A 25509-nucleotide genomic window follows, 5' to 3' on the forward strand; every position below is an offset into this window, starting at 1 on the left:
TTGTGGGGACAGCACTGAACAAAATAAAGAACACAGGCTTCAGTGTCAGACCTGGTTTTGAATCTCAAAAAGGACACTTACTTGCACTGGGAATAGGGGTACACTACACAATCTCTTCCTAAGCTTCAATTTCCTCACATATAAAATGGGGATGATATCCAGCTTCAGGAGATAATCCCACAATTAAATGAGACCATGAACATATGTAAAATACCAGCACAGTGCCTAGCTCTCAAGAAATCACTCAATAAATAGAAGCTCTTACTAAGGCTGACATCTTCTTTCCCCTTCCGTTAACCAGTAAGCCATGCAAGATGTACATACCTACCACTTTACTTTGTTCTCTGTAGCTCTTAACCTGAATCCTTAATTTATAGGAATGTCCAGCCCCCAACAGTGACAGAGTACAGAGTTTAATATGGATTCTTAGCACCAGATTATTTACACTTGAAGAAAAGGAACATTTTCAAAGGAACTACTTCTTTATTACTGGACTTGGGAAAATAACATTTTAGTCTCCAAAATAGTTATAAATGACCCTAAGCTCCTACCCTCTTGGATCGTATATTATTTTTATTATTACTACTATTTGCTATTATTTTAATGTTATTATTATATTAATATTTTATTTTTATTATTCCTATTAAATACATGAGTAAAATAGCAGCATATTTTTATAAAAATTCAGATACTGAAAAAGCTCGTCTTTTTGATCCTGTTCTACTCTTTTGCCACTTCAATTTGGATCTTCCCCAAAGTGTAGAAGTAACTACTGTTAGGAGTTTTCTGTCCACCCTTCCAAAACTATTTCTACGCATGTACACACATGTATGTGTTTAAATCTATGTGTATATGATTTTGTGCTTTTAAATTCATAAATTCTAATATAGCGCACAAATGTTTTGTACTCAAATTGATTTTTGCACAAAAAATATATCTTGGAGAGAATTCTGTGTTAGTATCTTATTTTTCTTAACTTTAAAAAAAAAAAAGCTGCTGTACAGTATTCAGTATCAAGATTTACCATACTTTAACCATGCCATTCCTGATGGGAATAGAAAACCACTGCAATGAACATCATTCTGCATGCTTCCCCTTAGACATGTCTAATTATTAGGTTAGAGGCTATACAAATTTTATTTAAGTAATTTTAGTCTTTTAAATTTGATTTCTTTATTTCTGAATATGGTTCAAAATTTAAAAGTAAATACAAGTGTATGGTGAACAGTCTTTCTCCCACCTAGTTTTCCCACATTCCTCACTGTCCCGATCTATAGGTAGTCACCATTACCAGTCATCTTTCACTATCTTTTTATAAACAGTTTCTTTCTGTTCCACCTTTTATGCATAAATAGTAGTATGCTATGCATCTTGTTCTGTACATAGTGTTATGCCCTTAATGATATATACTGCATAGACTTAATGTAAGTATGCAGGGACCTTCCCACTTCCTTTGACAGTCCAGAGATTGGACATACCATAATTTATTTAACCATTTCTCAATTGATAGATATTTGGCTATTTTCAGTGTTTAGCTAGTACATCTAGTCTACAATAAATACAACTGCACATGTGTCATTTAACTCATATGCAATTATTTCTAGTAGTGCAATTATTGACTTACTTTTTACTGGGTTGTAATCAATTTCCAGGAACTCTTTATATATTAGAAATACATATAATCTATCCTTGTAATATGATTTTCAAACATTTTTAAAGTTCACTTGTCTTTTGACTTTAAGTCAAAAGTATTTTTTTAAATGTGTAATAGTTTTTTTTAAATAAATCAAGAGTATCTTAAATAAGATTACTTTTTTCAATTTTTGTTTTTTATATTAGGGCTTCTGAATTCTGAGTTCTCTATTTTCTTTTAGGACTTTCAAGGTTTTTCTTTTCCATTTAAAAATTTAATTCATCTGTAATCTATCCTGGTGTAAGGCACGAGACATTGATTCAAATATTATTTTCCAAATACCTATTCATTTGCCCCAAGAACATATATGGAATAGTCTATCCTCCCCCATCAGTTTAAGACACAACTTTATCACATACTAAACCCCCAGATGGAACTGAGTCCAGTTATAGAATTCCCTTTCTATTCCATAGCCTGTTTGGTGATTTGCATACCAGCACCACATTTTTAATTATTGAGGCTTTATATTTGATATCTAAGTTCCTCTTACTACAATTATTTTTCCAAATGATCCCTGCTATTATTTTTGCTTATTTTCACATCTTAACTTTAGATTTATTTTTTTCTAGTTTAAAAAGAAAAAAAAATCTTTGGTAATTATGTAGTTTTACAATGAATTTTAGTTTAACAAAGAGGTTGTTGACATATTTATGGCCTTGAGTTTTCTAATAAAAGAATGTAGGTCTCTTCATATCTTCAAGCCTTTTTACATGTCCTCCTGGAGAGTTTAAAGTTTTTTTCATGAAAGTATTACATGTTTTGGTTAATATATTATTATAATAGTCCCAATTTATTATCTTTTATGTTGCTTTTGTAACTTGAGTCTTAAATTAAAAATACTAACTGGTTTCTATTTTAATGTTAAAAGGTTAGTGATTTCCATGTATTAACCTTATATCTTATTTTATCACTGAATTCTCTTGTTAGTCCTTCAGTTGGTCCTCTCCAGCTTCCAACTGTCAAATCAAATAAAATCATCTATAAACACGATAGTTTTGCCCTATGATTTCCATTTTCATGCCTGTAGTTTCTTTCTTCCATCTAACTCCATTGGTTACTATTTCCAGTAAAATATTAAATAACAGTGGTGGTCACAGATATCTTATCTTATCCTTACTTTAATAGGAATACCTCTTATGTTTGCACATTAAGTTTGATGTTGGCTTTTGGACTGAGATGGATGTGATTTATCATGCTGAGGAAGTGTACATCCATTTTTGTATACTTTTAATCAAGGATGGTTAATGAATTGTCCACTTATGGAATTATGGCTTTCCTCTTTAGATCTATTAAAAAGATTAAATAAATAAATGGATATCCTAATAATGAAACTTCATTGCATACTTAGAATACACCTTAATTGGTCATAATTTTTACTCTTCTGTTTATGCTGCTGGATCATTTTAAGATTTTTTGCACCTGTATTCGTAAGTCAGATGAGTATGCAGCTATTTTCTCTATAATCCTTATCAATTTTATACAGATTTTATGCACTTTATAAAAAGAATTTGGAAGTACTTATTTATCTGTGCTCCAGAACAATTTAAATAGATTTGGAATCATCACTGTGGTATGCAGGACCCAGCTTGCACTGACTCACAAGAACAGACTGTGTACGTATCTTCCCAAGTCCACATTAAGTAATATCACGTATGTAGCTTAAAATCAACCATGGTGGGAATATTCATGCCACAGAAACTGTCAAACACTACACACAGAGGGAAGGACTGTGTGTGTGTGTGTGTTTGTGTGTGTGTGTGTTCACAGAGATCCAGTTGTTAAATATTTAACAGAATACTACTATCTTCTCTTCTAATGTTTGATAAAATATCCTGGACTTCGTGCTTTTTTTAAGGGTAGTAATAGGTTTGTATGAATTTTATTTTGCCTGTGGAAATCAATCTGTTTCAATTTTCTACCTCTTCTGGAGCCAGTTTTGGGGAATTTTTCTAGCAAATTATCCATTTGATCTAGATTTTTCAGGGATTTGCAGAAGACTGAACAAAGTTAGTTCTTTTCATTGTTTTAATTTTCTCTTCTTTCTGTGGCTTGTAATTTTTTACCTATGTATAGGCAAATGTGTATTTACATTCTCTTCAATTTTCCTTGATTATGTTCATGATTTAGTTTTTCTAAAACTTGTCTTTTGCTTTATTTGTTATACTATTTGTTTTATTACAGTATTATTACTGTATTTATTGCTGTTTGTTAGCTTTACTCATGTAGTCTTTCCACTTTCAGTTTATTTCACTTAGTGTTTGAGTCAGATGTTTAGTTTATCTTTTACAGTTTTTCCTTTTTAAAAAATTTAATATATGTACTTAAAGCTGTTTTCTACTGAGAGTAGCCTTAGCTATACCTCATAGGTTCTGACAAGTAATGGTTTCATCGTCAAACTTTCTTGACTACTCTACATTTTGGGCTTGTATGTTAACTACAACTCCAGATTTAAGAGTATCAGAACGTTTCTGGGTGGAAAGGCTTTTTGCAGTCTGATTTTGTTATTAATTTTCAGTTTTATTACACTGTGACCTTAGAGTTTTTAATACTACCTCTTCTCCCTAGAATTTATTGAAATTTTGTTTGTGACCAAGTGTATTACTGCGGAAGACTGAATTTGACAAAGGTGGTCTGAGCACTATTTCTGGTCCCACATGTTCTTCTAGAACTTTGCCACTCCCTGTCAAGAGGTGGAGTCTATTTTTACTTCCCTTAAACCTGAGCAAGACTTATGTGACTATCCTGAAGAACAGAATGCAGCTCAAGTAATGCTATATGATTTGCAAGACATAGATCATAAAAAATGATATGGCTTCTGCTTGAGTCTTACTCCTGTGAATTTCTTTTGTCCTTGTAACTCAGCCACTATGCTGTGGTGTTCCTGGGCCTAAGTAGGCTACCAAGGAAGACTACCAGAGAAGAATTGAGGCTTCCAGCAGATAGCCAGCATCAACCATCAAGCAAGTACACGAGTTTTCAGATGATACCAGCTCCCAGACTTCTAGTCTGCTATGGAGATGCCAGACATCACAGAATAAAGGTAAGTCATTCCCACTGTCCTCTCTTGGAATCCTGACCTTCAGAATCAGTGAACATGATAGACTATTGTCTTGTGCCACTAAATGACTTTTTTGTCTCTCTTAATGCTCTTCTGCTTGACTTCTACCTTGTGATATGCATACTGCCAGCTCCTGCTTTCTTTTTGTTCCAGTCTTTTCATTCCAACTTTTCTGAGTCAATTTGTTTCTGTTTCTCTGTATGACACACAGAATTGAGTTTTGCCTTATGATCCACTCTCATAGTCTCTTAAATAGGTGAATTAAGCACATTTACATTTTGTCCTGATACAAACATGATGGGTCTTAGTTCTGTTACGTTATATTATGACTATTACGTTTGTACCAACTCCTGTCATCTTACTTTACTCTTCTAGTCACTTATAATTACTCTGGCTTGGAGATGTGACTACCCACTGAGGAGGACTAACGTGATGACTGCTATGAGGCCCCTAGTGGTTCCTTGTGTTCAGAGAACTCCTGAAGCCAGTCCCACATTTTAAAATTCTCTTGCATTTATTTTGGGCTGTGATTAACCTCTTCAATCTTATCCTTCTATCTACTTTGCACCAAATCTACATAGTTTCTGATCAAGGACAATACCCCTTGTTTTTCCACTAGTTATTAAAGGTTTTTTTTTAATTCCCCTGTAGGGAGTAGTGTAATATCATTTCCACCATTTCTGCTAATGCGTCAAGATGGTTTCGTGTCTTAGTCACAGGAAATGGCCTACAAGATGCCACAAGTTATGACCTCTGATACTGTTCTGACTTCATCTACACTCCTCCCGAACCAGCCCTCCCCTGTTACATTGCTTTCCCCAGCCACACTGGCCTCCTACCTCTACTTACTGTATGCCAGGCATGCTCCCATCTCAAGGCCTGGTACTTGCTCTTTCCTTTGCCTGGATGACTTTCCTCTCAGATAGTCTCAAGTTCCCATCTCCCACCTCCTTAAAGTTATTACTTCAAAGCCACTTTCTCAGCAGTGACTTCTTTGGCTGTCAAGCCTCAAATTACTAATACACAATCCCTAATCTCCTTTGCTTGCTTTTGTTTTCATCTTATACTGATTTGTAACATAGTCGATGGGACTTTTATTTTTTATCTTAGTTATCAACCCTTTTCCTCACCAGAATGCAAACTCTCTGAAGGCAGAGTTTTTTGTCTGCTTGATTCATCTCTCTGTCCCTAATGTTCAGAACAGTGCTTGGCACGAAGTATATGCTCAGCAGATATCTCTTAAACATGATACATTTCTAGGGATTCAGAAGAAGAAAAGGAGGCTGTGGAACATGCTCATTATGCTTTACAATCTCCCCGATACGCCAGCACTCACTGCCCGGTCTAACCTGTTCTCCAAGGGACCTTAGCTATTTGATTTGTATACTGTATGAAGTAAGTTCTAGGAAGATTCCAGGGGAGCCGATGAAGAAAGGGAAAAATTAGACATAAGAAGGAAAGCTCTCTCTGGAGGAAAAAGAATTAAATTATGTGGGAGAATGGTTACATGAGTTTCTTAATCAAAAACAAAGAAAGGGACTGCATCTTATCCTCTTTGACTCTCCTTGATTTGGGAGAAACTGATGAGGTATAGCAAGACAAATAAAGGAATAAAGAGCTAATCCACAAGAGAGAAGACTGTTTTATTGCTCTTAAACAGATGTCTGTCCTTACAACACAGGATATTTTTTTTTCTTTGGGGGAGGGTGGGAATAGGGGTAAGGGAGCAGCAATTTAAATTGGAATCTCCAGGCAGTCTGTGTTTGGGAATTAGCATTGCATTATTTTCCTGGCTCCCCCCCCTCTTTGTCTTTAGTTGAGAAACATTTGCCCTGGAACAGCACACAGAGTTTGCATTAGCATCCCTGAGGACAGAACTCTGACCCCACAGACTAAGGAAGCTACAAATGGAAAATTCCAAGTTGCTATACTCTTTTATTTTCATGCTAATGCTTCTGCAGAGAGTATTTAAAGAAACAGATGCACAAGAATAATAAGGAGTCCAGGACTAAGAACTCCTCTAACAACAGTGGAGTGTTTTTCCAGCATGGTCTTGTATCTGTCTGTGCTCGTCGAAGTCCAGAAGGGTCAAGGTGAAACCTGTGTTTCTTTTTTTTTCTTTAAACTGAACTAGCAATGACATAGAGAACCCCGGATGTGTGTTACAAATCCTGATTGGATTTGAGAGTTGCATAAATTTCATTTCACTTTCTTCAGGCTACACTATTTAACTCTCAAAGGCAGATGAGCAAACCCTTAAGTAAAAGGCCTTAGGGAATGGTGACTTCCCAGTCTCCCTTGCGAATCCACATCTGACTTCAACAGTATCTTATCTTATTTTCAGCCCACTAGCTACCTCCCTTATATTCTCTACAAACTTCTCATCTTTTTTTTTTTTCAGTATAACTTGATCCTGGGATTAAATTCTCAAGTAGAAGACAGACCAGAGCACTGCACTCTGCAAAGCCAAGTAGTCTCAATGTTCTTTTCCTAATATGCAAATGAAACTTCTATTTTATTTCACCACAGGCATGCCCCACAGAGAAGCAGCTAATCAGAGAGGCAGAATCATCATAACTATACCTTGCTTTAAGGTTCTTTCTCACACATACTCCTTATCTGGATTACGGCCAGAAATTAAACAAGAACTCTACTCAGTCTCTCCTCGAGGTTCTCTTTCACACTCTGAAATGGCCCAGGGCGGGTTTCTCCAGGTTTCTCACCTAGACAAATGGTTTCATGCCAGTGGTGGCTTCAGAATTTTTATACTCAAAGTACACAGAAGCAACAATGGGGGTGTGTGTGAGTGGAGAGGCAGGGGATGGAAGGTTTGTTTTGAAGCTGTGTTTCTGTATTAAGCACAGGTTTTTCTCTCAGTTTGTAGGCTTCCACGTGGTGATGAGGAGAAAGAGCTCTAGACATTTGGAAGCAGAGAATGGAATAGGGGGAAGTAAAGCCCTTTCTTACACACGAGTAAGAGAAAGCAACTTTCTCCTTCCACCTGTTTGCTCCCAACTCAGTTCTCACCTTCATCCAAGTCCACCTCCCCATCCCTCCATCCTCACTCACCTCCCCCTTCTCTCACTCATGCATCTAGCTTGCCCTTTGCTTTCTATGTGCAGGGCCTTCTTTCTCCAGTTAGACTACAGGATTCCTGAAGGCAGAGCCCACAGCTTCTATGTTTGCATCTCCCACAACCCCCTAGAACAGGGTTCCTCTCAAAGAAAGTATGGTTGGCCAACTGATTGAAGAAACAGAAATAGGCCCCTGCAGTGACCTGAGGCATATGGAATTCTGATTAAGGGAACTGAAATGTCAAAAAGCCCAATTCCGCACCCTTCATAAAGTACACACATCCCAACAAATCCGAGGTTATTGGAAAAGTAACAGCCCTGTCCCCTGACCAGCCCCAACCAGAAATTTCATTAGAAAGGATAAAGACCCAGTGCAGTAAATATTAATGGCTGGAAGGGGGAGGCAGAAGGACAGAAAGCTGAACAGAGCAGGTGTTCACCTCACTCCATTTCAGTCCGCCTGCAGCCAACAACGTCACCACTTGGCTTTCTTGAGCTTGCCGACAGGCCATTTTTCATGATTTTACCATTTCTGGCCAAACGCAAACTTTTTAATTAAATGTACCACACGATTCCAGATGTTTGTTTATTTGTTCCAAAAAGGTTGTAAAAATCACTCCATGAGGAAAAACCTGGGGCAGGGGGAAACTTTTTCTCTAAGAGACAGGGAAAGAAATGTGTTAGGAGAACTGGGCCTGGGAAGTGAAGGCTGGGCAGAGCCTCTCAGCACAACCATCTAAACCAAAAGCACTGGCTTCAAATAGCTCCCCTTCCAGAAACCCAAGACTGGGGAAGAAAACACATTGGGCTCTTACTAGTTTTTAAACGAATGGTGCTCATTTTGAGCCAAAGACCAAAATGGGAATAGATTCTTGGGGCTACTCTGCCTGCTAGGTCTAAGTCTGTCCCTGTGGCCACGAGCTCCACTGCAGTGACTCCGGTGGCCTCCCTCCCACTTCCCAGGCCAGATGGGAGCTCATGCATGAGTGGTGGTCAGGGGAGCCCTGGCAGGATTCTGCAAAGCGAGAGGGCTTCAGGCAGACATGATGGCTTCCCATGAACCATGCTGGCTCCCTTACAGCTGTCTGTTCTCTGGTACTCTCCACCTCTAGACATGATCAGTCATTAAGTCGGTCTACTGCATTTGCTGCAGAATGGTTCTCATACTTCCTCCCCTCTTCTCTGTTCCCCTAGCCAACCAAGCACTCCAGACCTTCAGCATCCAATGCAAGATTATCTCACCATCATCCCAACTGATGCTGGGCTCTAAAGGTTGCTTTTGAACATGCAGAGGAAAAGCACTGACTATCTATTTTCTCTGATGCCTGAGGCAGGGATATCCTGTGACCAAACCATCAGCAACCTCAAACCACAACTCCACTGGGGCTGTAGGTTTCCCTTTACATCGCACACACCCCTGCTCCACCAGCAGTGTCCTGGCCCCTGCTGTCCTTCCCATCTGTTACCAAGTTGGTTCCTAAATTACCTTTGCTTGAAACCTGCTCTTTGGAGGCAGAATAATCTGTAGTCACGTAATGTGGTGTCAAGAAATTCAAAGTTTCTCAAACTGGACCAAACTCCCTTCAGTGCTACCCCACAATGGCCTCCTCAAGTCCTGGCTCTTTTCTTTCCAATCCCCCTGCACACTGCTTGCAGATTAATAACCACATGGCACAGCTTTAAATCAAATCTAGATGCTTCTGCTTGTTCAAGGCCTGTCATAATACAAGTCCACTCCACATAAGTCAACTTATTTCTGAATTTTTCAAAACTGGGTCCCTCTTTCCAGTCAGTTCTATCTGTTCTTACCTTTTCTTTACCCATTTCCTTTTTCTGGAATGCCCTTCTTTTGCCCTCCACCTATTCATGTCCTATCTGTCCTTCAAAACTCAAGGCCAACACCCTCCCAACAGTTATGCCTGACTATTCTAGCCTTTACTGATTCCCTTCTTTTCTAAACATTCCTAGCATTTATGGCTTTTACCAAGTACAATGACTCTTAATTATCTAACATAGACTATCTTGGTGGGTTGGCATTGCTTCACTTTTAGTATTTCCTCAATCAAACCATAAATTCTTAGAAGACAGGTCTAAGATGCTCTCTGCTTCTGAATTCTCCACAGACCCTAGTAGAGTTTGTTCACAGTGGGTACTAAAGAAAGACATGCTGGAGGACTCCCTAAATGATGGTGTCCAAGGCGATACTTGTCCTTTCAGGAGTCCTGTGTGACCACGTCCCAGCTCTTCCCTTGCAACAGAAGGGAGAAGAAACAGCCCATGACTCTCAAACTTCAGGACATTTAGAATCTTCAACCCTGCCCATTCCAGACCCTCCATTTTTTTTTTTTAAACAGACGGACATGTTTTTGCCGCTACTTTTTATTTGGACTGTGTGTTGGGGGAAGGGTCATCCTTCTGACCTCTCAACCTACAGAAGGTTTATTACTGGGGGCGGGGGGAGGGCGAAGGCGGAGCAAGATATCATTTTTCCCTCCTTGCTTTGCTTCTGGAATGGTAGAACGAAATCTGTAGCCCCACAGTTCTGTCCAAAGAGTAGAAATAAAGCAATCATGGAGGCTGCAAATGAAAAATCATCCTTGGAGAAAAAAGATAGGAAATGGACCCCTATGGATTTCAAATGCTTCAAGGAGGCTGCTTGAAGTTCCTGGCTAAAGTCCATGCCAGTCTTGGTAATAGTCTAACAGATTCATCCATCTTCAGATTCCACTTGGCTTGCTCTTCCATCACTGCCACCCTCTCAGACAGCGAGCGCACACATGCACATCTATCTATATATATGCGGAAGTTTTAATCTACACCACCCTCCATTCCAATCCACCCAGCCCCGCTCCGTACAGAGGGAAGCTATTGACCCTGCAAAGCAGCAGGGAGATGAATTTGATGACCCAGACTAGAGTTTTTAAACCATTTCAGCAAGGTCTAGAATCAAAGGAAACTACAATTTATTCAGCACTTAGTAAAGTCCTTTTACTTAGGAACAGAGTGCACACACTGAAAATAGACTCCAGCTGCTACACAGATAAAATAAACCTGTCAACCACTACTGTCAAATCACTAGTCACCTCGATTAAATAAAGGAAATTTTAGCATCTCCCAGCATTTGAGACTTCCACCAAGATTCTAAGCCCCTGAAAGCATTATGAAGGCAAGAAAAAACTAAAGTAAAGACTTCTGCTGCAAATGTCATCAGAGGAAAGTATTTTACAGAATTATAAAATGTTAATAACGGCTCTGCACAAGGAACCAACACACTCATCTGCCACATAGCCAGGGCAAAGCCACTGCACAGAGTCTGAAAACGGGGAGCCAAGGTCATACACCTGCTTGGCAGGACCCACAGATCAATCGTTTGCCCATCAGTGAGGAGGGCTTCCTTGTCAATTGCCAGTGTGATTTCCTTTTTCTGTTTTTTTCCCTCTCTCTGTCTCTCCTTCTTCCTCTCCTCCTCTCCCTCTGCACCCCCCACCCTTCTCTCTTTTTTTCCACTGCTTTCAATACACTTTCCATAGAAGAAAGTTGGAACCATTGTGTTTCTGGAGATCTTCAATAAATCAGTCACTTTTTTTTAAGAACTTATCTGATGGTTAGCTCTTGAAAGACTAATCAAAATATTCTGGAAGACAGATGGAAACAAATAAACAGATGGCTTGAATCATGGATCTGATCTCAGGTGGGATCTACCTGACAAAGTCACCATAATCATCAGATTGCTTATTCTATCTTTTCAAATGGTCAAGAAAAACCAACAAACAAGAGGCAAAAAGACTCCTGGATGCTGAACTGGTAAGATAACCCAAATCAATGCACCTATCTTCCTTGAATCTTTGCTATTTTCCATGTAGATTTTGTGTATAACGATCAAACCTCCATAAGCTTTCACACTCCCTGTGGGCTGACATAGCAAGAGGGTAGAAATATAAAAAATAGAAAAAGAATTTTAAATTTTCTGAAAGAGACAGACTGCCTCCGAATCCTATAAGCCTAAAACAAACTGGGGTTATCAAGCGGCCCCATCTTGAGCCCTCCCAGAAGTATCTTGCTAGCTGGCATACAGCTTTTCTGGCCGACACCTCCCCATCCCAAACATCTTTGCCTACATTGACACATCTTCACCCATATCCATTTCATTTTCCTCTTACTCATTTCACTTTGGCTTATTCAAAGAGTTGAAGCGAAACACTCTGTATTTATGGCCTCTGTGAAAATGTATTTTATGATATCTCAGGCTAAAACTGTTTAAAAAATAAAGATAAAGAGCACCTGCAGTTTTTCTTTCTGTCTTTTTCTTTTCTGGATGACACACATTGAGCTGCTTCATGGAGAAATACAGAAAAATCAATTGCTAAGCATAAAATGCAACTCACATTAAGAAAACTGCAAACGATAACTAATTATGATAAGTTGCTATGTAAATCACTCGGTGACAGTCCCAGCAATCAATTTCAAACACAAATAGATCAAGCCCCTGGTTGGAGAAGAGGATGAGCTAACAACCGTGTCAATAAAAACAGTGGCAAGATTGCCAACAAAGGGGAGAGGTAGGGTAGTTATCATCTGCAGGCAAGTATTCATAGCAGATTTCCTCTCGGTTTCTTGCTTTCTTTCTTTCATACATTTAAAGTCCAGTGCTTAATGTGACAAGTTAATTGTGCTATATCTCCAAGAATATATAAGCATCAGGGGAAAAAAGTAGTAATTCAGGGATGTTCACTGGGGTTGCAATTACTTTGCAAAATGTGTGTGCTAACAATCAGAATAGGACCCTCAAAGTGACAGTGGTTGGCAAGGTAAGATTACATTTGATTTGCCAGCTTGTCTGTTTTTCTGTTTTGTTTTTGAATTTTATTTTTTATTGAAGTGTAGTTAATTTACAATGTTAGTGTCAGGTATGCAGCAAAGCAATTCAGTTTTTTTATATACACACACACATACACTTTTTCAGATACTTTTCCATTATATATTACAAGAAATTGAATATACTTCCCTGTGGTACACAGTAGGTCCTTGTTGTTTATCTATTTTATATAGTAATGTGTATCTGTTAATCCTACACTCCTAATTTATCCCTTCCCTGCCATTTCCTCTTTGGTAGCCACAGTATGTTTTCTATCTTAATGAGTCTATTTTTGGTTTGTAAATAAAATTTGTATCTTTTTTTTAGATTCCACATATAAGAGATATCATACATTTGTCTTTCTCTGTCTGACTTACTTCACTTAATATGATAATTTCTAGGTCCATCCATGTTGCTGCAAATGTCATTATTTCACTATTTTTTTGGCTGAGTAATATTTCATCTCACACACACACACACACACCCCCTTCTTTATTCACTCATCTGTCAATGGACATTTAGGTTGCTTCCTTGTCTTGCTAGCTTAATCTGTTTTAACTGGGCATCACTGCCACCCCCTTCTGAGATTTTCTTTGCAGCTCAGAGGAGAAAATAGAAACTATATTTCCCAGAACTCCCTCCCTCAATGGGTCTCAGTATATGGTTCACGGTTAGTGTGGGCCAGAGAGAGACACTGAGCATGACTTGGAAATCCAGAGAGAAGGAGGGGAAGGGCAGTGAATGGGTAGTCTAATGTTTGAAGGACTTCTTTAGAATCACTGCCCCACCGGTGCTGCAGACTGAGAAGGTCAGGAGGAGACTACTGGGTGTTCCTGAGATGCACAGGAACTTCAGCAAGCTCTTGAGAATCACCAACCTCAGGGCTGAGGCTGAGACACTGGGTGGCACCTTCCCTGACAGTCAGTCCTTCGGTGATTGTGAAAGCCTCTCATTCCTTGTTAAAGCCCTTCATAGTTTGGATACAGAGTGTGCCTTCTATTTTTCCTGCCTGAATTCGAGCTGATACCATAGCTTTTCCCCTCTGAGTTTTTCAAACTTTCTCTGCTCCCAAATGTATAGATTTGTAAGTTTTTTAAAAGGGTGGCAGGAGGGAAGTCACAGGCTATTTTTTTGACACAGTAGGCAAGGATGCTGCGCTCTGCCATAGCCTCAGCACAGGCTTTGGAAATGTACCCCTGGCAGCAGACATTTCCAAGCTGAGCCTCTCCCTGTACTACTTTCTCTCCTCTTCCCTCCAGCATGATGCCACAGTGAGTCCTACACTAGCCTCACATGTCCTGTGTAAGGGACAAAAGTCTGGGGTGGCCTGGGAATCAAGGACACAACATAGATTTTTTTTTTTCCTTGCCTCTGTTGCTAAATGACTCAGTTTTCCCTAGCAATTTTTGGTGATGTCTTCCTCTGTTAAATGGGAAATATCTACCCTCCCCACTTTATAGAGTTGTCTCAAGGATGATGAGTATGGTCTGTGCTCCAAATAGAAATGTTTTCCCAAAAGACACAATGGTCTATATAGATGCGAATTCTACTTCTAACAGCTACCAGATAAAGAATGGCAGTACCTGGCACGCAGGGCTATGTCCTATGCATGGAATGTATTTCAAGAGACATTTCTCCAACATTTCAACATTCCTCATCATGTGGCTACTCAGTGAGGGATAGCATGCAGACTGTCACTAGGTAGCAGTTAGCATCACTGACGCACCCCCTTACCCCTCATACACTGAAGACATGCTCAGACCTAGAGAATTCTCAGAGACATTTCAAGAGGACCATTCTAAAACCACATCTTTACCACAACCTGCCTCTTACTGAGAATCCAGCCTCTTCTCTGAGAGCTTCTGTTCAAGTGAAATAATTCCATTAGTTGCTTCAATTCATCCTATTGCTTTCCTGCCATCAAAATGCCAGAGTTTGAAATCTATGACAAAAAATAATTATTTACTGGGAAGTTATGCAATATGGCTAAATCCCACCTGGCAATGAACCAACAGATACAGCTCCCATTCAAGATGGCTTAGGTTTCTGCAAGCAACAGAGTTGAGGTGTGACGTCCCCAAGATCAGTCTCTCCCTTCAGTGCGAGGTCACCCTCAAAGGCAGATGGGTTTTCTTTCTCAGATGCAATTGTTACCTCCCAATTTACGTGCAATCAAGTATTTAGATACCAACAAGAGGCATCTAAGCACTTGACTTTCCTTTAGGCTTCTATCACTCATTTACTGAACAAATATTTATTGCTCTCTGGTTAATCAGGAGGTTCTGTGCCAGGCACTGCAGACATAGTGGTGAGTAAACAGACACTATTACCTCTGCTGCTCCACCCCTCCCCCTGCCAAGAGCTGCTGTCCAGGAAGACAGTCCCTGAACAGAGAAAACTGACCTACTATGAATGCACAGGGTGGGATCAGAGGGGTCTTCTTTGGAGCTGTGGTATTTGAGCTGATACCTGAAGAATGAGCAGGAGTCAGTGATGTGAACGAGATGAACGGTTAGAATCTGTCCTGCCCCTCAGGGAGCTTTCATTTACGAGGAGTCCCAGACTTTGGTATATCTGACCTCTATCACAGAAAGCAGAGGATGAGCAACTGCATTAAGGAGAAAGACAAATATAATGAGTACCTCGAAGAGGAAAAGTCAATACAGATAAAATCAGCAAAAAATTCACGCAGGGAGTCCAAAGTGCTGGGCATTACTATCCCTATGAGGTTTGGATTATCTTCAAGTTACAGACAGAAAAATAGAGTCCCCTGTCTCCTGATCCTTATTCTGGGCCCAGACTTCTTTGCCTTTGAATCTACAGTCCTCAGGACATGAATCTTGGGCCTATCACACTTGACATTGGAAGTTACATAAAAGGACATGCAAAGGGAAAATGGCATGTGTGGAAAAATAGCAATCTGCACATGAAATACTGTCCACTGGTTTGTGTAGTCATTGGTGTGGAATGAAGAGAGATTGGGAACTGGATGAATCAACAATTATTTGCAAATAAAATGTCCACTTAGGAGTTTAGAGACCAAGTTTCAGACATCATGGAAGACTTCTCTTGGGAAAGAATTGATGTAATCTGTCTTTACAATATGGAAGTACCTCTCTGGATAAACGTTTTTAGACTGTTTCCATGAAGATGTTAACAAATGACACTCAAATAGGTGATTTATGTGATCAGAAATTAAGAATAATTTCTTTAACTTAGATATAAAAAAAGACAGCATTAAGCAGTTTCATTCTGGATGCTGAAAAATAAGGCTCCCCTCATTTGTCTTTGTATGATTCATGCCAAGCTGAAATACATCAGTCTCATATTTTCCCTACATGGAGTAGTCCAATAATAATTCAGCCTAATGAGCTTCTCCGGCTCTCTCTTTACCGATCTCCTCATGACCATAAGCCCAAAGGACCTGGTCATCGTTTCATGATGCTGACTTGCTCTTTTCAACATCCACGTACTTAGTACTGATCACGCAACCAATGCATTAAACGCATACTAATTGCTTAGTGAAACTGAGACATCTGTTCTTGGCTCCCTTTAAATAATGAGGGTGCCTATTTTCACTCTAACCATGTTAGGCATTTTTCCATATTCCAAGTATTACTTAAAATATCTTCAAAACTTATTGTCTTATATTCCATTTCTTCAAGGTTCAGATTTCTTATTTCATTGTTACAGTGACAGACGACCTTTGCACTATTACCAATGGCTATCATTTATCTGATCAGGACTTCCTGCAGTGAAATCTCAATTTCATGGCCAGATCAACTCTTACAAGCAGGCTTAAGAGATCTAAGACCTCAATTCCTATGCAGTGCAATCAACCAGCTACACAGCAAAATGACCCCTACTCAAATACAAGAGACCAATAAATAAATCCATGAGAGTATGATGCTAGGGTTAATTTGTCATTCCTTCTAGATAGAGCATTATTATTTGCCAAGAGGAATCCACCTCCCCCCTCAAAAAACAGTCTCTAAAGGGATACACTCAAAACCTCCATAAAGACATTCAGCAAAAGAGATCTGTTTATGCCCCTCAAAATATAACACGTTGGCAGCTATTTATTCCACCTGACTTTGAGCAAAACTGATTTTCACAAATTTGACACTTACTAAATGGAATCATGATCGAACCCTAATTGAATCACCACATATTTAAACACAGAAAAGTTCTCCTGAGCCTCGACATCAAACAGACAACATGGGTCCAAGTCACAGACACCTGGACTCTTGCATTACTCTCTTGGTCATTTCCTGCAGAATATAAGGATATCTGCTCAGAGCCTTAGAGGACCAGCTCCACCACTGTCTCATCTCTACAGACTTTGCTCCTACCCACCCATCCTGCAATGCAGCCTGGATGACAAAGCTGGGACAGCTCTCATTCAGTGTCCCCTGTATGGACAAGGGGAGTTTCCAGCTGGGGGAAGCACTGTTTAAAGCAGGTAATGCCCTCATCCTAAGCCTATTTTTACTCACACGGCGAAGGTAGATTCACAATTACAAAACATGGCTGTGGTCATAACCAGAATAAAATGGGGTAAAACAAGTTACATCACATGGCCTCCTCCTGTTCTAACCAATTCTAACAAAGGTGATCACATAGTCCTTGGCTCAGACAACCAGGTTAGGGATAAACAATGTTTAAATTATATTCCTTGCAGATTCTAGAGATGGCAATCAGAATTCAAGGCTTTGGAAGAACTGAGTAAGACAAACTAATGTTTCGAGGATCAGAGAATTCAGGGAAAACTGCACAATGATTCTCTCCAATGTTGCCAGGCAAACTGCAATTCCTTTTAACTGTAATGTAGAGTTCATTCATTTGGAAATTACAGATTTCAACTATTATACTCCCAAACAATGATATTTTTACAAATACTGGTGAGTTTCCCAATTTCTCTCCATCACTTTTTCTGGAGGTAATGATCTACTTAGTAATGTTCAAGTATGATAATCTCCTTATTCAAAGAAAAAAAAATCAAAATTATACTCCACCATGGATTTATTTGCCTTCCCCTTAGACTGCCACTAAATTCTGTTTAATATGAGTTAAAATCACTAGGCCTGACAGGTGTGGTTTTCTCATCAAGGACTCGAAAAGCACTATGTTCCTTCCAAAGTGCCGAGGCAGCAGTAATGAGCCCAGAGTTCTGCGCAGCCAAGTGTCCCTCCCGGCAGCCATCGAGAGCAATAAAAAGCAGAGTCCTTACCTCGGTGACTGGTGAGTTCCCTGGATGCAGACGGCAAGGGTGTGTAGTGACATTCTGGAGAGACAGCAACACTGTCACTGGAAGCCTACGTGATTAAAAAGAAAAAAAAGCACATATATCAAAGGAAGCAACACAAAACACTAAATATTTTCCTTTCCCAAACTTATGTCCTTGGGACCTGGGTTTGGAGAAAGTATTTTGGACTGAGACTCTTCTCAGGAAGCAATAGTTGTCTGCATTGAGATGATATTCTGGTAAGTGTAGGGGAAAACACAGAGCTTAGAGGGGACTCGGTACAGGTGGAGGGACTCTTAGACATGGGGACATTTGTTTATTGTACTGAACTGAGAGGAGGAGGAGGAAGATCAGGAAAAGAGAAGTTGAAGGCAGGAAATGATGTTGACTTAGATTTCTGTTACAGGTCTTGTTCCAGTAATTCCTACAGACTAAATGCTCACTGTGCATAATTTTTATGGAAACCACTGAACAGGCTGAGCTTTGCTTCCAGGAGGGTGGGACAAACAGGGCTGGTTTATGGGGCCCAGTGGCATGGGGACAGTAGGAAGCTGAAGACATAAGACCCAGCAGCATGAAGTGACCCTACCGAAGGACATAAACCATCGCAAATCGTGCAACTGGAGTTCTGGCTAAACTGAACAGGTGCACTGAAAAACCCATCTGAAATTTGAAATACAGTGGTTATCAACAAAACTTTGCCATTTGAAGGCCTAAAAGAAAATGACAGGAAATCTATCTAAGAAGATGCTTTTCCCCCCCTCTTGTTTTGCTGTACACACAGCTCTTTAACCACCAGATGTGTGACCCAGGCTGCTAATTCCTCTTTCCCTAAGTCTACACCCATGGGGGCTAAGGCAGGAGCAAGGGACTACAGCTGTGGAGTCAGTTGTCCCTCAGAGCTGATGGCCAGTTTGCCTCATTCAGAGTGCGGCTGCGTGGAAAAAGCAGCATCATCACTGCCACTCCACATCAGACTTCTGAGCCAAATCCTACTTTTCTTTTTAATATCCAAAAAGGACCATCTGCTAGGATCAAAATCCTAAGCTTACAACCTTTCCAAGCTTCATGAAAAAGTAAATTTCATTAACACTACATTTTTCTTCCTGGAAAAAGGAAACACATTCTATGGGATATATTTGCCCTGGTAGGAGCAGCCCTTTTCTCTGAAGAGATTATCTACATTATAGGAATCAAAACTAAGTCAGAGATTAGACCTACTTGCTAGAAAAACCCTTTAAACCCCGTTTCTGACATTTGAGATGTTTGATTAAGCGGCTTTCAGTGGAGTCTTACAGAAAGAGTTCTGAATGGCACAAAATTGGAAGCTCTGTCCCTAAGGTAGAGACCGATTTCAGGTAGCATTACGTCACGCCAGCAGCAAGGGAAATATACAGTGTTTAAAGCTTGATCCAAGGGGACTGCGTCCAGAAAGATCAAAGTTCAGTTACCAAGAAAAAAATGCTTTCAAAAGTAGATAAGACTTGCTCAGTACCACATCATTAGACATTTAGGATGCTGCAACAATGTAAAGGAGTAGGAAATCAGATTAAAATTCAAACACCAGAATCACCAGGTGTTTCCCCACTTGGCATTCAAGGTCCCCTGTAATTGCTGTATGATAAATGAGATAAAATGTTAGTGTTCTAAATACAGCATCTCTTCAATGCTTGAGGCAAGATACATGGAGTGGACAAGTGGGGTTGTCCTTCCACAGATCAACTATGCTTCCTCCAAAAGGGGCCATACTTCTTTCTCTGCCAATGTTTCTGCTCTACCTTGTTGTTTAAAAAGCCTAAAATTCCAAGATGAGTTTAAGGTTGCTATACTGTCATATTTCTTGGTACTTTTTTTTTAAATCTCAATTTTCGGGCTGTTAATAATCTGATGACAGCTTTTCCTAAGATTACTGGAAGGAAAGGACTGGGCAGAACATTAGAGTTTTGTAACCAAAAGTAAAATAGCTATTTCAGTTTTATTTCCAATTGTAGTCAAAGCAGAAAACTGTGTGGCTTGAGTTCTGTTTTGCAGTCATCATTCTATGCCTAGCATTTAATTACTTTTCTGCTCAGTGTCCATTTATAAACTCAAGTCATGGAAAAGAATCCAGGAAGACGACAATTTTGCAAACTATGCCTTTTGGTGAAACTTTCATGGCTGGATGTTTAGGGAAACTGCTACAAACCAAGAGTCTAACTACCAGTTCTTTGACTTGGCTTTTAGCAAAATGAAGTCCATGTGATCTTTTCAATAGTGATGTTGAAAATTATGCTTAGAAGCATGATTCAGAAAAGTACAATTATAAGATGAAAGAAGTGGACAGGACAATGTTTAAATTTGCACACTAGCTGCCCAGGAATAAAGAATTCCCCTTGAAATTAAAGCAAAATACTCATATTGTATTAAGAATGAGATAATAGAAACATAAGTGGAAAATTTTAAATAATGTCTTCTTTTACCTGGATTAAGTCTTCATGTCTTTATGCCTAAAATGGGACTAGGGAAACTGGGGTAAATCTGAATCCTCAGAACTACAAGTACTCTCAAATCTTTGAGTCCTTGCCAAATTTTCTAACCACCTAGGGCAAACAACTATGATTTTACACTTTACTTTTTAAATCACTCCTGTTGGAGGATGTTTATAACATCTACAATAAAACATGAGCATGCAGAAAACCAATGTCCCTAAATAAACAAAAATATAATAGAAAAATGGACCAAGGAAATGTCTGACAATCTAAAGAAGAGAAAACCTGAGTGGTCAATAAATAAAAGAGAAGATGGTCACATTTACCAGTCCTATGGGCAACGCAAATTAAAACAATAAGATACAATTTTTCTATCCATCAGAACTGGACAACTTTTATGTCTCACAATAACAAGTGCTACAGAGACTGAAGGCCAGCAACACTCTTAGCCTCTCACCCCTTGCCAGTGGAAATGTACAGTAGTTCAAGTACTTTGGAGAGTAACTGAGCAGTATCTAATAAAACTGAAAATTGGTACTGCAACACCATTGAAAGTATATGCACTATGGAAAATTTTTCTCAGGTCTGTAAGGTGGGACATAAAACAATGTTTACTGCAGCATTATTTACAACAGAACAAACTGGAAATAACTCAAATGTCTATCAGTGAGGAAAATGGATAGATAAAATGTTGTACATTCACATGACAGAATAATATTTAGCATTTAAGAGCAATCAAGATGATTTATATTTCCCAATTTGAATAGGTCTAAAAATTCAACAGAGTGAAAAAATGCATTTTCCAAAAGAATAAATGTAGTGTAATATTATTTGTGTGAATATGTAGTTCTTCGATCTCACGTGTGGATGGTAACAACTAAAAATTTAAAAAGTTACGCTAAATTCAGGAAAATGGGTGCCTCTGTCAGAGGGCAGGGTAATAGGAATGGTGCAAATAGGAACAGATGGAGCTTCAATGCACATGCAAAGGTTTTCCATTTACTGACAAGACTTAGAAAAAAATGTGTCAAAATGTCAGAAAATACTCATCCGGTATGGTAGCTCAGTGTGCTCATTACTTTTTAAACTTTTCTACATGTTGGGAATTTCTCAAAACTCAACATGAAAATTGAAAAAATAAAGACTCCTGCTTCCTCTCTGATCCATAATCCTACACTGATTTAAAACCCATCATTAGAGGAAATTTCCTCTAATAATTTTCCAGTACTTGCATGACATGGATTAAGGCCACCGTGAGTTGGCTTTCTGTGATGAAATATCCCATTTCTAATTCTTCTAAAGCTATTGACTGTAACAACAGAATGGAAAAAGCTGAAAAATAGTAGTAAATATATATCCCCATTCACACCAAGACTTGAAATGCCTCTTCCAGCCTGGTAAGTCCTTCTGCTTAAGATTTGAAAAGCATACTGAAGGTTTCTGTACTCTTCTCCTACTCAAGATTGGAGAGTTGCTAATTTTTTAAACTCACATCAGTAATGATAATAGTCACTAATACACTGTGCTCTGCAATTTCTATAATGCAAGGAGGAAGGCAGAACTTTGGCAACCCCGTTGGAAAACATTCAATGAAAGTACAGTACAAAAGCTTTGCAAAGTGAATGTCTTCAGATGAATGTGTAAATGTCAAGCCCCCTCCCACTGGATGCGTTCCATGGAAACCTGCATTCCAGTGGGTATTTCTGAACATCATGGATGCCCGGAAGGAACATGATACAGACCACAGGAGGAGAGATTTGGCAGGCTTCAAAACAAGAAGGGGGCAGCTACAAAGTTGTTTAATGGCCATAAATCTCCCACTATTTTTCACAAAATACCATCTAAGACCACAGCTCCACAACTCATTCCCCATCACTCAGCTCAAGTGGAGCGCTCTGGCATGCTCACTCACCCCTAAATCATACACCGCATAAAGTGATCCCAGGTCTGGGAAATTTGTCAGCCTCTTTCAAGTAAAAGCAATCTTTGCTTTTCATCACAATTCATTCCCTGAAACTGTGGTATAAAGCTGGCTCTTCTAAAAACATTCTTTTCTCTCACAAGAAAAAGTATTGCTCATTTAGTTATCAAAGTATTTAATAACTACCGACTACATGCCAGGCCCTGCACTGAGAATACCAAGAAAAATAAAATGAGGACTTTGGTTTTATTCCCAATTCATCAAAAAAAAAAAAACATGATCATGATTAATACTGGTTAGGAAGAGTCATCGGCTCATAGCATGATGCCCTTATTCTGCAGCAGCACAGAACTTTGACCCTGACCTCTATGATGACAGCTAAACACATGCAACAGTAATTACATCCTTCCTTGTTTCTTCTTCATACCAACGGAGAGCTTCCAAGATTAATTCTATTAACTTTTCAAGATTAACTAGATTATCAACCCTTGTAACCAACATGCTGCTAGATACACAGAAAGAAGTCAATGCATAATGCTTGAATCACTAAAACATTTTAATGTCAAAGATAAAACTACAGACCATGCTTGTAATTCAACACAAAAGCATGAGCCAAGTTGCCACAATCAGGTGTCAAGACTTGGCCACATCTGAAGGATTAAGTTAAAAGCCCAAGAACCAGCCTGAAGGTGGAGGCTTCTGACCTGCTCACAGGTGGAGGCACCACATCTTTCAGTGTGAAGACACACAGGCAGCCTCCACCACAGATGCACTGCCTTGGAAGCGACAGACAGGTAGGGGAACAGGAAAAACCATATGCTTGTCCAGAGCCAGAAACCAGGAAATTGAGAGAACAAGGCACGGTGGGAGAAGGGTGAGTCAGCAACTAAGGGACCAAGATTACAGGACCTAAGCGGGCAAAGGACAGAGTCTGGGCAAAAGCTGAGCCTCCAGTTGATGGAGGGAGGAGAAGGCTAATTCAGACCAGCAGTCAGTTAGAAAATGGGTGGGGTGCAGAGGAGGGCTGTGCCAAAGGCTCTTTGGAAAATAGAAGCCCTGTTAAAGCAAAACAGCCTCCAAAGTTTCCCATTTATTTGATCTTAAGGGGGTCTGGTGCTGCCAGTGCCTAAAATGACATCAGGCCCAGGGCGGTAGTTCTGAAACAGTCACAGGAAGAAGGCAGGCAGGTAGCAAGGAAAAGAACCAGGGATGGAAACAAAGAACCAGAGCTATGGATTGGACATTTTTGTGGACCTTTACACAAGTCATCAAATCATAAAATGCAACAACTGTTAAAAAAAAAAAGACCTTATTAATCATCAAGAACAGTAGTTCCCAAAATATTTTTAGCAGGCGCTTTTATAACAAGAAAAATTAAAACAATCTAAATGTTGGGCCTTGTGGAAATAATCACAATTTCTTACAGTAACCAAATAAAATTAGAATGTGAAACACAAATATGCAAAGATTTTTATTACATAATAGTAAGTGAACATAGTAAATATTAGAATAGTAGATACGCTGTAATTTTTAACAAGATAAAATTCGCAATAGGCAGAAGTTAATAAACAAAAACTGAAAGATTTTTGTGAACTAGGTGGTATGGGGTGATTTGATTATTTAACATTAATTGTGCCACTGCTTCTGGCAGTTTGAAATATTTAAAACTTATTAAAATTTTTAAAAATTAAAATCCAACCAGGGCTAATATGAAACTATATTTTCCATCAAGTATCTTTTCAATCTCTCCCATTAGAGGGCTAGGAGAGGTGGAAAAGGAAAGAGCTATAGTAGGAGTTAAGGACAGATGAAGGGGAGAGAAAAGAAAGGGGAAGAGGGGGAAGAGAAGCAAATGTTTCTTTAATGCATCCTGAGTGCTAATGGTTTTCCAGTGTATGAGTATGTCCTACGATACTCTCATTTGAAAAAGGAGAAAACTGACACACAGAAAGGGTCAGTCGCCTGGTTCTGAAATCCAGGGTGGGATTAAGCACATCAGCCTGACCTCCACACCCCAAGTAGTCTCCCCAGAGCCACACCTTTTCTGCAGGAGAGGCCCCAGGTCTTTGTGACACTTTTCCTTGGCCATTACCCCACTGTGCCTCACACCACTGTCAGCTGGGCACATGTCTGGTCCCCTCTGCAGGACTGTAGACTTCAAGAGTGCAGGGGCCAAGACCCAAATTGATGGTGAATGCGTCATCACCCCTAACAAAGCTACTTCTCTGAGCACTGAGACAAGATTCTCAAGGGAGAGGGAATTTACTAACAGGATGGGTAATGTTAAAGGCAGAACATTCTATCTTTAAAGAAACAAATAATGATCTCTGTCCACAGAAATACGATGGAGTACAAGTTAGTATTTTGCTGCTAATTATTAATCCTTGCTGAGGATATAGTCTGTGTCATATGGTCAAACAGGATGCAATCATAATGTAATATATTATAACCTCTGAGGAATGAGGGTATATATATGATTGTGTTTTTACATATTTTTTGAGCACTAATTATATTCAGGCATTTTAAGCACACTGTTTTACTTAACTGTCTCAACAACCTTAAGATAGGAATACCATTATTTTATGTATTCACCATTTTATAGATAAGGCAACCGAGATTTAGAGAGGTTAAATTACTTGCACAAGAGCACCCAGCTAGTATATGGAGAATTTAGAGTTCCAACTGTCACAGCTTGATTTTACAGCCTGAATCCCAACCATTGCACAATGAACTTGATGCTTGAAGGTGCCTGGCAAAGAAAACTTTCCTAGATTTAGTACATATACTAAAGCAGGTAATATATTTGTAGTGAAATGTTAAAATTCATATGAATGTGCAACATGTGTGTGGTCTGACATATAAATAAAACCATTAATTTATTAATAAATAAGTGTCTATGGAACACAGGTGTATCAGTGCTTCAGGTCTCTTCAGCTCTTTGGGGATGACATAACCACGGATGTCTTTGGTCAACCTGTGCAGCTCACAAAAAGCAATGGTTAAATTTTCAGGACTGTCATAAGTTGTTAAAGTTGTTATTTAAAATTAAATTTCGTACACTTACGATTGGATAAACTATATTAAAAGCAAAGGTATTTTATACCAAAACTCAGCACTTCTCAATTATCTTACAAAACTTAACCATGATTTATCCTCTTGAAATGATGTGTGTCTATTACACGTACATAATGGAAA

At 39.2% G+C, this 25509-nt stretch overlaps 1 protein-coding gene across 6 annotated transcripts in view; it reads right to left on the bottom strand.

Annotated features, from left to right (window-relative positions):
- Positions 1-25509, bottom strand: part of LRMDA (leucine rich melanocyte differentiation associated) — a 1104406-nt gene that overhangs the window by 307806 nt on the left and 771091 nt on the right. For all 6 annotated transcript variants that reach the window (XM_072971251.1, XM_072971254.1, XM_072971255.1 and 3 more), the window contains one exon: positions 17911-17995. In XM_072971251.1, the coding sequence (XP_072827352.1) occupies positions 17911-17995 (85 nt within the window). The remainder of the gene's footprint in view (positions 1-17910; positions 17996-25509) is intronic.

The sequence above is a fragment of the Vicugna pacos genome, chromosome 11, assembly GCF_048564905.1.
Source record: "Vicugna pacos chromosome 11, VicPac4, whole genome shotgun sequence".
In the NCBI taxonomy this organism is placed as follows: Eukaryota; Metazoa; Chordata; class Mammalia; order Artiodactyla; family Camelidae; genus Vicugna; species Vicugna pacos.